Consider the following 12642-nt stretch of genomic DNA (forward strand, 5'->3'; position numbering starts at 1 on the left):
CTACTCAAGGTTATAAAATGCTGAATGGTATCTGATAGCGACATTCATGCATAACATTTTTCCATTTGCTCTCTGCCAGCTGAGAATGTCAGGAATTTAGTATCCCTCCCTGTGCCGCTTCTCGTGCAGGAAGCTTGTGTGTCAGGATAATCTGTTTGATGTTTCTGGTTTTTCCTTTGCCTCTCTCCACACCCTGATTTTCTGTTTGTTGCAGCCACTGCCTCGAAGGTGACAGGAAAGGGGCATGTAAATGCTCAGATTTGGGCAAGTAGAAGCTCCCAGGCTGTGGAGCAGGCATTGTTCATGGTGCATGGACTGCTTCAGTGGGCTCATGCAATGCAGACACAGCAGTGGCAACCTCTGGATCTTTCCCTGTGTGTGCTTGCTGGATCCATGGAAGCAGTTAATGCCACTCTCCTAAACAGGCTGGTAGCAACGTGTTTTTGGCACTGGTCTGCCATGCTCTTCACCATGAGAACCTCAGTGGTTTGGGTTGTAGGAAGAGAGGGTGTCCAAAGCATGAGAAGGAATGTGCTTCAGGTGGGTTTGAGGACAGGACTGAAGGTCTTTCTGGGGATGGTGTGGCAGGAAGGGCCAAGGACAGGAGAAACAGAACACCTAAAATCACCTGTGGAGGGTATAGGAATGGATCACTGAGTGAGGGTACTGAGGTGCATGAGGGTCTACCTAGTCTAGAAAGGTGAGTGTGTGTAATAGGACAGGGAAGGAAGTTGCGGAGCTGTTGTCACCACCCGCGCATGTAAGTGGCCAGCAGAAGCCAGAAGCTGTGGCTGTCCTTACCATTAACAGCACCCAGATAAAGAAAGAGTAAGGATCTGTGACCTTGAGAGGAGCCAAGGGGCTTGGTCTTGGCCACTGAGATGCAACATACTTAGTCAGAGAGTAGCTTCTCAAGAATAGGAAGGAAATCTCATCAAATGATTACAGCTGTCAGGAAGCAAATCTTGTGCTGCTGTGCACCTGCAGGTGCTTGAAAAGGCACCGTATGGAAAAATCTTAGTTGAATTCAGCCCTTGATGTGAGAAGGTGTATAGCACTTGCTGAGCACTGCTCTGGTTCTGCTTACTCTGTGTATTTATTTGGTCTCTGTTTTGCTTTCTGAACTGTCGTCATTACATAAGACGTAGGATAAGAGACTTTAACTACCATGGCTTGTGTGTGATTTATGTTCTGTTCCCTTGAATTTGTTTTTCCTCTTCTAAGTATTGCAATATGGCTACTCTGGGTTTTTTCCTTCTTCTTCCCCATTCTGTACTGCCTAGTACAGATGAAATGTGAAAAGATTACCTGCAACCAAATGTACCCCTCCATTATGAGATGCACAGGAGACAGAAAACAAAATACAACAGAGCTTTTAAATAGGTGGTAGATTCCTTAACAGCTGATTGGTTCAATTTTTCTGCCCTTTGCAAGGGCAAACCTTCTGTTGACTTCAGTGAGTTGGCTAGATGAGGGGTTGCAGAATCCTAGAATACTCCTGGAATCAATGAAAGCAATGCTGGCTATGCTGAACTTGTATTTGCTGCCACCTAAAACTGAATTTTTCCTCTGTGTTGTAGGGCTGTACAGTTGCAAAGGTTGAGTAGCTTTTGGTTGGATCCTGAGAGTAAAAGGGGACCTGCTTTCAGAGGAAATTTCATAATGGGCATGTAGCTTCACTTCTGCCTTAGTGGCAGAGGTGGTAAACCACAAGTGCAAAGTGGATGTGTTGGCAGAGAAGCACAAGTAGGAAAGTGCTCTCAACCCAGTTAGCCTTGCACCAGTACTTACACGACTGTTTAGGTATGTAGTACGCTGTGTGGCATGCTCTATGGAAAGGAGTCTTAAAAGTCTGCTTGCAGCTATACAAGTCATTGATATTTTTTTTTTTTTTGGTCATATCTTTGGTAAAGTAATTTTCTTATTTATATCTTGAATGGCCCTTTTGGCCTGGACTCTAGCTGTTGAATTGGAAAATGTACTCCTACAACTTAAATATTGCATTGCATGGTTTAATGACCTCCAGCCTCACACGTTATCAACCCCCTACAAAAGTGATGAAGTGGGTCAGTATTTGCAAATAGGCAAACTTCTTGTGGATACTGAGTGAGAGCCACAGGACTTCTAAATTTCCATAGTAGGTGAGCTGCCAATGATAGTTTATTCGTTATACAAAGGCGAGAGATATTTCCAGTGCCTTGAAGGACACAATGGAAAATGGTGGGGGTGAAATAAGTAGCAAGCCCTGTACCTTTTGACTCCCAACAAAAATGTATGCTGATTTTTATTTTTTAAAACAGAGGAGGAAAGCCACATGTGAATGTATTTACTGGTTCAAGAATGCTCATGTGTGTATGACACAGCCATGAGAAATGTGTTACATGTTAGGGGAAGTATGGTTAAGGCTGGTTTATTTCTATAGTGCTGCATACAAACTTGGTCACCAGCAGTCAGGAAAGATGCACTGAAGCTGTACCAGGCACAGAGAAAGGTGTTTAGACTCTGCTCTCTCCCCATTGGCTTATATTTAGACTGGAAGAGCCTGGTTTAGCAGACTGGCGAAGTTAAGACTGTTCTTTATTCATGTTTCAGCTAAAGGCAGAAGTATTGTGGAAAAAAACCCAACTATTTTAAGCTAGAACTTGATCAGCTTTTGAAATGGGTTAGGAATACGGTTATTGGTGATGGTGGGAGCTGATGGACTGCTGTTTGGAGTCTGTTTCAGTCTTAGCCCAAGGTGATGTGAGCTGCTGCTGGGTGCAGGTAGGAGTGACATCTGCCAGAGCACCACTCTTGGCTGCGGGTTACAGAGGGACTGACTCCCCGGCAAGTTGGGGTTGTGACCTGGGTGTCTGTGTGGCAGAGCCAGGGATGGCTGCCCGAACGTTTTAGGTATCTCTTCCTGAGAAGCAGAGCTGTTTGCATGCCAAACCTCGAACTGCTCCTGTTTTTGCTGATTTTCTTGGGAATTACTGGATACAGAAATACTGAGCTATAAAATCAAGGTTATAGATGCTATAATTTATGATACAGAAGGTAGTCTCCTGAGATTTAATTCTGTGAGCTGATTTTTTTGTGTGTCGCTTGTTTTGGGCATCTGTCCCACATTTGGTCCTTGGCAGGTGAAAAATGTGCACATTAGTATTTTCTATTCCTTTAATTAATTTAGTGTGACTCTTTTTCCAGGTAATTAGGCCAGAGAAAGCTTCAAGAGGACTTTGCTTTTGGGCACTGATTTAAAGAAAAAGATGGGGGGAAAGCACATCAAATAAGCATAATTATTTGCACAATATTTACTAGTATGTTTGTGATACTGGAAAATCCACGCTCATAATACACATCCATTGATTCTATTGCCAGATCATGAAACTTACTTAGAGTTACGATTTGTCAACCTCTCTTGATTCATTCAGTGTAGCAGAGTCTTTTCCTGTTTTCTTGTGGACAACAATGATTTCTTATGACTGGGACATAGTATATCATGATGTTTGTTTGTTAGACTGTACAAAAGAATGACAAAAGGATTTAATTTTGGTTTTATTTGATATTCTATACTGTGATAACTGATAATAGTTATTACTAATGTACTTTCAGTTGTTTCAGTTCCAAAGTCTTTTTCCCCTCACAGACCATAGGAAATAGCATTAAGATGCATTATAATCCCATTTTCATCACTTTGTCCAATGTAAAATATGAAATATTGGCTGTTAGGTTTATCCAAATAGGAATCTAAACTTACATGCCAGATGAAATCTGTAATTTGATATAACAAAAAAAATCCTGATGCTACATGCCCAAATATGAACAAAATGTTTTCTCCTCTTAGAAGGCCTTACAGCTAAAATATTACTATAGAATCATGAAAGAAAATAACTGTCCTGTCAGCTGAGCAAGTAAATAGATTTTCAGTAGAATAGGGAGTTTGTAATTATATGTTAACAAGAACTACTGAACCTGAGTGCCTTTCAAAGGCAGTTGCCTTTCCAAGCCTGGCTTGCTGTGGTCATGCCCTCCCTCTTTCCAAGCTTGGAGGAATTGGAATATTTAAGCAGATTATTTTGTCTTAAATAGCAGGGGAACTGCATTCCTCCCGCATACTGCGCCTCTGATCACCACTTTTTATGTTTCTTTATAGAAGAAGGAGTCAAACATAGTTTCACATCATTTGGTGTTTCTGTTGCTGAAACACAACACACTGTTGAAGTGATTAATCTCCAAAAATGTTTCAAAAGAGGTTTTCTTTTTTTCTGCATATTAACCTGCACTGATTTAAAATAATTATTGCTTCCATTATAGGGGAAAAAAAGAGTAAAACTATCAGTGGCAGTAGACTATACCAGCAGATGTGCACACAGTAGTTCTGCAAGTGCAGAGCCGTTTAAATGTGTGTTCGAAACTGATGTGAATTTGGCTTCTAGTGGTCCTTTCCCACCACCTTTTTCACAGCCACACTTTCCCACCCCTTCCTGTTGGCTGAGCCAGGAGCTTATCCGATGCATGACAAGCTGCTTTGAGAATCCAGATAAAATTAATCATACCTGAAAAATCGTAGCTTGCATCTGGTTCTACTTGTCCAGGATCCAGTGAAAGAGGTCTGCTTTTTGGTTTGGAGGGGAAGTTTGGGTTTTTTTGTTTGTTTGCTTTTGTGTTGGTTTTTTTTTTTTTAAATTATCTTTATTTTCCGGCCCTAATACTGGCAATATTTTTCTGCTGTTATGAAAAATGTTCTTGTCACCTGATTAAAAGAAAGGGGAAAGGAACTCCCAAGATGTTGTTCAGGTTCTCAGTGTGCTTTCTGGGCCAATATTAAAGGAATTTGAAGCATGTAAGTTTAACTGCATGGCTCCTGTGAAGTGTGATTACTGTTATCTGAGAGCTCTTTGTGAATTCATGAACTCCGGGTAATCTAGATTAAAAACCAAATCAGCATGTGTGTAGGTTATGTTGGGTTTTTTTTTTCCAGGAGTTTACAGTTGTGGGTGGAGTGTGTGTACACCATGAAAGGTCAGATCTGTTCTCCGCAATTAGGGTCCCTGATATTCAGGCTACTTTTAATGCAACACATGTGTTGACAAGCCGGTCTTGGAAATTCTTGAAGTTTTTAGGACGTAATTTCTTGTCACAGGCACTGAGTGAGCCAACTAGGAAAGATGCCCTCCTAGATTTGCTGTATGTGAAAAATAGTACGGAATGGGCTGTATCAGATGATGAATGTTCATGAGTCCATGGGGCCTGATGGGATTCATCCCAGAGTTCTGAAGGAGCTAGTGGATGTTATGGCAGGATCTCTCTCTGTCATCTACCAAAGGTCATGGGAATCTGAGGAGCATCTCTTTAACGAGAGGGTGGCACTGGGACAATCTTACTAGAGAAGTGGTCAATGCCCCAGGCCTGTCGTTGTTTCAGAGGCATTTGGACAATGCCCTAATAATTTGTTTTAACTTTTGGTTAGCCCTGAATTGGTGAGGCAGTTGGATTAGAAGATAGTTGTAGTCTCTTGCAAGTGAAATAGTCTCATCTAGTCTATTCTAATGCACTTGAAATTTCTGTCATGAACTGGAAGCCTAAAAATTCTGGAAAGCATTTATTGCATTAAGTATGCAAGTCATAAAGCCACACACCAAAAGCCTGGAAGGCACATGCTTACCCAACTCCCTGAGGATCTTGGCTGATCCCTTTTCTTCAGACCATGCTTCTTGACTGATTCCTCTTTCTTTTCTCATCCTTCTTCCTGCTGTTTTCTCCTGTTAATGAGTTCTCCCACCTGCCTCGCTCCCCAAAACACTTCACCACTTGACCATCTGTCACTGCTGCTGTGCATCCTTACGGTTATAAGAGAAAGTATCAACCTTGAGCTGTAGCGTGTGATCTGTGATAAATAGCTTACAAACTGGCAAATGTACCAGTATTACAAGTAACTCACTTTATAAATTGCATGTGAAACAGCAAGAAATGTGGAGGCTGTGAGGTCTAAATGCCCAGTCTGTCAGTGCAATTCTGAGAAAAAGATGTGTCCAGTAAATCTGCAGAGGTTTGCAACATAACATACGGATCCACACACATTCACTGTAAGATTCATACCCTGCCCTAATAATGCATTTGATTTAAGAGCTGACCTCAGTTATTAGCTGCGGCTTTATATGAAGCTGTTGCAGATCACATTGCAAATAAAAATGTGTAACATGGCTGTGTGAGTACAGTCAGACTAAATGTATTTTCCAAGAAAGATTATTTTTGGTTTGCTTAAGACTAAGTTCAGTTGAATCAGCAGAAAGGCTTTTTGACTTCCTTTCTCTGTGTAATTATTAGCTGAAATTCTAATTCAGCTGCTTAGTCATGGTAAATAATGAAAATTATGCTGTTTATTGGCAAGCTGTTGTTATAATAAATACATTTATTGCTTAAAGGATGTTTCCCTTGAAACAAATAGCTGAAGAGTAACTTAAACTGCAAGAACCCATTTTTTCCAAAATATCTGTCACAGAATAGGAAAAGTAAACATGACAGGTGTTCAGAGTTTTCTGACAAGTTAATTTTATCCAAGTAATTTGCAGTGTTTTATAAAACTGGAACCCAAGCTGACTCCAGTCCATTACAACAACAAAACAAAATGTGGCAATTTGCCAGGGGAAGGGGTCTATGAGTTGTCAGATTAGGTCTCCAAGAGTAGGTGATCTTCATGTCAATACTTGTCCTCAGAGTCCATCCCCCACAGTGGAAAAGATGCACTGAACCAGTAAGTGCTCATTGCATAAATCCAGTTGGATAAATAACAGCAGGAGGTAAGGGAGCTCTGCTTCCTTGTCACTTAGGGAAAATTAGAGATGGTCAGCCACTGAAGAGGTCTGTTCTCTATGGGATGAAAGAAAGTCAGTGGTCCTGCCATGACAAGTCTTTGACCTGACAAAGTGTGTGATAATTCTGATCTATTAATGGCATTTTTTGTTGGGGTGGTTATGTTTTAACAGTTTCATTCCCTGGCTCCAATGTACTACCGAGGTTCAGCAACGTGATAGTTTATGATATCACCAAACAGGTAAGACCTTCTGCATGCTTTTTGCCTGTGTCAACTCCTCTGCTTGGGCCAGAGTTGGACTTAAAACCAACTCTGTTAATCCCCGTTCACGTCAGTGGGATTTATCTGCTTCAGTAGTTTGTGTAGATTTAGATGGAGGTGTCCAACTGCCTTAAAAAAAAATAAAGTCCTGCTTCTGTGCTGTTTAAACTTCATCTAAACAAGAGGTTGGAGACTGCATTTTGTCAAAGTTTCTTTGGGTTTCCTCTAGCTAAGTAGGTAGGACAGTATCCTGCAATACCCACTCTGACCACCACCACCTGTGTTCTCTGTAGGGAATTGAATTTTTACTACAAAACGCAGCCGGCTGCTTTATCAACTGCGCAGAAATTAAGTTGCTTTCATAGAGTAATTTGAAAATTAATTATTTTTAACTAAGCATATAATCTCATGTTTGCATTGTGGGACTGTGAAACTAGTAATGAAATAATAAGTTGCTGACCTTTTGTCTCAACATTATTCATTTGGAATGTAAATTGTGTTTTCAGATGCTAAACTGCTCCTGCTCATTTCTTGGGCAGAGGAGGCTGGAAGGCTCTAGCCAAGAGCGTCTTCCACTGCTTTTGAAAGAACCCCCTGCTGCTAAAGCTGAGTTAGAGAGGCATTAATGGATGGATGGTCATGACAGTTCACTAGCATTTCATTCCTTTCCTGCCAATTGAATTATTTACTACTAGGTTGAGAGGGCTTGGTTGGTTCTCTGGTGCATTAGTTTAACGATCTGTGGCTGATGATGGTGGCTGCTGTTGCACAGCGGTACTCTTTTCCTTTGCCAAGAAAAGATGAGGAAGAGTGAATCGTGCTGGACTGATACTTACTTTTAATTTAAATATCTTACAGTTGATCTTGTGCTGTAAGAGTAGAAGTTTGTTTTGCCATCCTTTCTCCCAGTTTATGTGGAACAGCTCTCAGAATAAAGAGAGGAAGATAGGAGACGAAGGTCAATGTGTATTTCACTTTCTGATGCATTCAGGGTTCATCATTAAAGCAGAATGGGTGGGTTTTTTCCCAAATGACTGGTAGGGCTTTCCCTTCAGTGATACTGATACAGCCATTGCTGATTTAGACACAACTCTTATGTGCTTTTCCGAAGGGGAAAAATGATTTATAATATATTTGGGAACTCACTTTGAGTTTTAGTAATAATTTCAACCATTCATTATAATTACAGTCTCCAGGAAGAAAAGTGGTTTAAATGCTATTATTTCATTACTGTAAAGAAATAGAAAACTTACTATTAAAAAGTGGGTAGCATCAAAAAGTGTTTGAATTTTGTACTTGGAGGGAAAAAGCCAAGTGAATTGTCACCTGTCTCTTTGGTTTCATAATGAGTAAATTGAGGTTTCCCAGGTCACAGATCTGGAGATGGGGGGGGGAAGGGGTCACTGTGAAAGCTCTCCTGGAAGTTATCAAAAACATGACAGTGGTTGAGATGGTAATCTAATGGGCAGAAGTTGAAATTAGACAAAGGAAGCTCACATTAAAAGTGAAGGAAATGAGCTACTAGCCAAACTTAAAAGAGCTGCGGTAGTTTCTTCATCACTGAAAATTTAAGAAAAACATTCAGTGCTGCTTGGGGCAGGGGCAAAGGGGGAAGTGTCCAAGTTCAAGAATTAATTTGGGGAAGTCTTGTGACCTAAAGTTTGAAAAGCAGATTATGTAGATATAGCAATCTTCTAGTCTTGTGATCTATACAATTATTATTGCATTACTACTGTTAAAGCTGTGTTCCTCTGAATTAAAAAAATAAGGAAATACATAAACGGGTTCTAGGCTGTTAGCTTATTTTTTATTTATCTGATGTAGGATTCATTTCATACTTTGAAGAAATGGGTGAAAGAACTAAAAGAGCATGGTCCTGAAAACATTGTAATGGCCATCGCTGGAAACAAATGTGATCTTTCTGATATCAGGTAACGTGTCCATTTTTGTTGCTGCTTTGATTGCAGTAACTGTACTGTTTCCTTCCTTCAGATAACCAATTGTTTTGCTGTTACAGTGGAATATAATTTTGGTCAGCTGTATTGAGTCTCGCCTAACACCAGTGGTTCTACCAATGTACAACCTCACCAGCAGCACAACTTAAATTGTGTACTTTTTTTTTTTAGCCTCTTACTGCACTTTCTGTGTATTTGTACAATCTACACCCTTTGGCTGCTGAATCGCTGGGAATGGGAAATAACTATCTGGTTTTTTTCTCCTTCCATTCATGTTAAAAGGTGCAGAAGGTATTAAGTGATGAGCAAAACCAGCAATGTAAAGCCAGAAGGATGGTGGAGGTAGAATATGAGGTAGAATAATGTTATTCACAGCAAAGCTTTGAGAACTTGCGCTGTGCACTTTGCAACAACTGAAGCTGTCCCATAATACGGGATGTGGAAGGTGCAGTTTTGAGGTTTTTTTAGTAGTGTAACCTCAAGTAAAACCTGTCACCTGCGTGAAGCAAAGAACCTCCTAGGTAAAAGAGGGGAAGGTTGAATCTGCCATCCCACAAAAGAGCCAAGGTGTTGCTATTTGGGACAAGAGTGAAGCTAGAGCCTCTCTTTTGCTTGTTAGCTCTATTTTGGATTTGCATTTATCCGTTTTGGAAATGAAAGCACATTCTGCTGTCCAGTGGTGTTCCTTTGTGTCAGTCCATGACTCTCATTTCTTGCTTTGACTATGGGTTGACTCAGTAGCTGTATTTGATGCTTTCCTCTTAGGACTTCATATGCTCTCATGGTTATTCAAATATACCCACCTGTTTTATAATCATTACTTTAGCCCAGGTTCACCAGAACCCTGAAGTACGTGTGTAACTTCCAGCAAGTGTTGCAGTGCTTTACTGAATCAAGGCATATACAAAGATCAGACCTGTGTGGCACTTCTTGTAGGGTTTTTTGTTTTGTCGGTTGCTTTGGGGTTTGTATTTTTTCCTCTGTGTGTGTGTGTGCGCCGTCAGCCATGAAGTGACACAAAACTGTGAATCACTGCTTTCTGTAAGACCTGAAAAAGTCCTGATGCTAGGAAAATCCTGGTTTCTGTTGGGCTAAGAACTGGGGACACAAATAGCATATTGGCATCTCCTACATGTCGTTGTGATATGCTTGTCAGCATGGTAAAACTGAGCCCTATAAGACAAAACTAAAAGGTTTCCAAATATGGAGTAGGAAAAAAAAAGGATGAAAGGATGATTATAAAATTAAAACGAAAAACCAGTTAGCACAGATAGGGGTTTTCAGTTGCCCAGAGAGTCACTTTTAAATTTATTGCTTAAGTGTTCCCAGCAATACAATAGCCTGATTAAATCAAGGGTAATAAATTTGGAGATTGTGACAAATGGCACGGTTTGCAAACGAATCCATAAGTAGCCCTCCCCCTGCTTTTGGTAGCATTTGCCATGGCAGCAAGCTTTTAAATGCTGTTCTACCAGAGGCAGGTTAACCTGAGGACATGAAAAAAACCTGAACCCCAGAAATGGTGTGAGAATAGTGATGTTCCTCACAGAGCGACTGGGATCTTCCCACCACATCATTCTCAAACACTACTTGCTCTTTACTGATGGCTGATCACAAAATGTTCCGATGTTTGCATGGTCCTCATTGTCCTCCATGAGCTAATGTCTCTTATTCTTTTTCCTTTCTAAAGTCATCCAGTGATGTCCAGTTAAAGAGATTTTGATGGAAAAATGGAGAGCAGACTATCTCATACGTGAGATGTTTTCACAGTTCTTCCAGAAATCTGATTATTTATGCAGTGCATGCAGCTGTATGTGTTCCCTGGCTGCTTTGTGTTTCCAAATTTACTTCAGTAAAAATGATTTTAGATGAAATGTGTCACCAATTTATCAGATTGTTTCCAATGAGTACAAAATGCACATGCCTTTGGGCACAGAGAATTTGAAAATAAGATAATGTGAGCGCACAGAGGCAAGCTGCTGTTTGTATGCATTTTTGGCATCTCTCTTTGGTTTTGTAGAACTTTTGGCAGATGTTTTGCTGGATATCAGAGAGGCAGCTGCTTTTAACACCGACGTAAATAGATGCAAGGGAGGACAATTCGACCCAGTTCAAGTTGATTTGATTCTGCCATCTCTCTGAGTGTAGGAGATAATGTAAGGAGGAATGAATGGAAGCAATAAGAACTGATAATCTTCCTTTGGGGAAAGACAGGCCCTATTTCTCATAATCATTGACCATGTTACCCTCCTCATTTAGCATCTAAAATTTGGTTTTGAGCTGCCAGGATGGATTTGGGACACTCAGGGGTCATGCTGCTTTTCTCAGTGTTGTTAATAGGCTATCAGCAGTTTTTGGCACTCTGTTGAAGTAAATTTATTTTCTGCTTTGAGGGAATTTCTACAGGTAGGCAATTTTGTTTAGTATAAATCTTCATCTTTGTATAGTACTGTCAACTCTAGTACTGTTGAATGTTTGGCATACTTCTAAGTAATAGTAATGGACTTTTCCTTCTGATATACATGTCCTGTCCTTTTGACAGGTCATTAAAAAGTAGTTTCAAAAGCAGGAGCTGAGACTTCAGTGTTAAAATGCTGTAAGTGTCCGAAATATTTTTTGAGCATTACAGAAGTCAGTAGTCATAACAGCAACTAAGAAGTGTTTACTTCCCTAAAAATATGGTGTACCTTCTTCAAAAATTGTGCTCACTGGAAATTGCCAGATCCTTGGTTAAGTGAATTCAGCAGAATTTTATGCTCAGATCTTCCCTTTATGCATCCAGAATATTTCCTTATTTAGTAATTATTCAGAAAATCTCAAGAGAGATTGAATCAATTGAACAATTTTTAAAGGATGAAATGAAATAACTGAAAGTATTCCTGCAATTGAAGTATTCCTCCAACTTTCTCTATAGCCCTGCTATAACACTTTCTCAATGCTCCATTGATGGTTCTTGCCGCCTTCTCTCTTCACCTTGTCTTGTGTGTATTCATCTCTTGGCTTAGAGTTCAAGCATTTGTGCTTTGCCTTTTTGGCAAGGTAGCATCTTAGCAATGTTGATATACATATTATGGTAACTCCACTTGGTGTATGCAGCCTTCTCGGTGCCAGCAGCACTGGGTGGCATGATGCTTATTGCCCATGTGCTGTGGATGTTTATAGGCTTCCTTTAAAAATGTCATTAGAGAAGGCTAAGAAGTTTTGTGACACTTCCTTGGAATATTGTCACTTACTACTGTTTTACCTTTTTCTTGATTCCTGAAGTTTTCTTTCTCATCAAAATTAAAGCAAGTTGCATAACCCCATGCTCTCAAATTTCCTCCTTTACTGTCGTTTGAATATTAAATTACATAGTTAAGTTCCTTTTTTCTTATCTCCCAGGCCATCTGCAGATGGTGGTACCTTTCATAATAAAGGGCAAGGTGCCATTTCAGAAATAGTAAGGAAAATGCTGCCTTCCCTGTGTCTTCCGCAATAAAAAGATGTGTAATACAAAGAAGCAAGTAATGGAAACAAGCTCTGAATCCAGATGCTGGAATTGCAGGCTAATATTTTGAAAACTATTTGTAATAAATCAGGCAATTACTCTGCCTCTCTGCATGTTTCCCACGAGCAGATGATCTGATTTAT

General features: G+C 40.2%; 1 protein-coding gene across 1 annotated transcript in view; it reads left to right on the top strand.

Moving 5' to 3' along the window:
* Positions 1-12642, top strand: part of RAB31 (RAB31, member RAS oncogene family) — a gene marked incomplete at its 5' end in the record, with an annotated part of 33205 nt that overhangs the window by 7597 nt on the left and 12966 nt on the right. The window contains 3 exon segments of the mRNA XM_010193658.1: positions 6969-7005; positions 7008-7036; positions 8882-8988. Coding sequence (XP_010191960.1) covers positions 6969-7005; positions 7008-7036; positions 8882-8988 — 173 coding nt within the window.

This window comes from Mesitornis unicolor, unplaced genomic scaffold (genome assembly GCF_000695765.1).
Source record: "Mesitornis unicolor isolate BGI_N332 unplaced genomic scaffold, ASM69576v1 scaffold42881, whole genome shotgun sequence".
NCBI classification, from domain to species: domain Eukaryota; kingdom Metazoa; phylum Chordata; class Aves; order Mesitornithiformes; family Mesitornithidae; genus Mesitornis; species Mesitornis unicolor.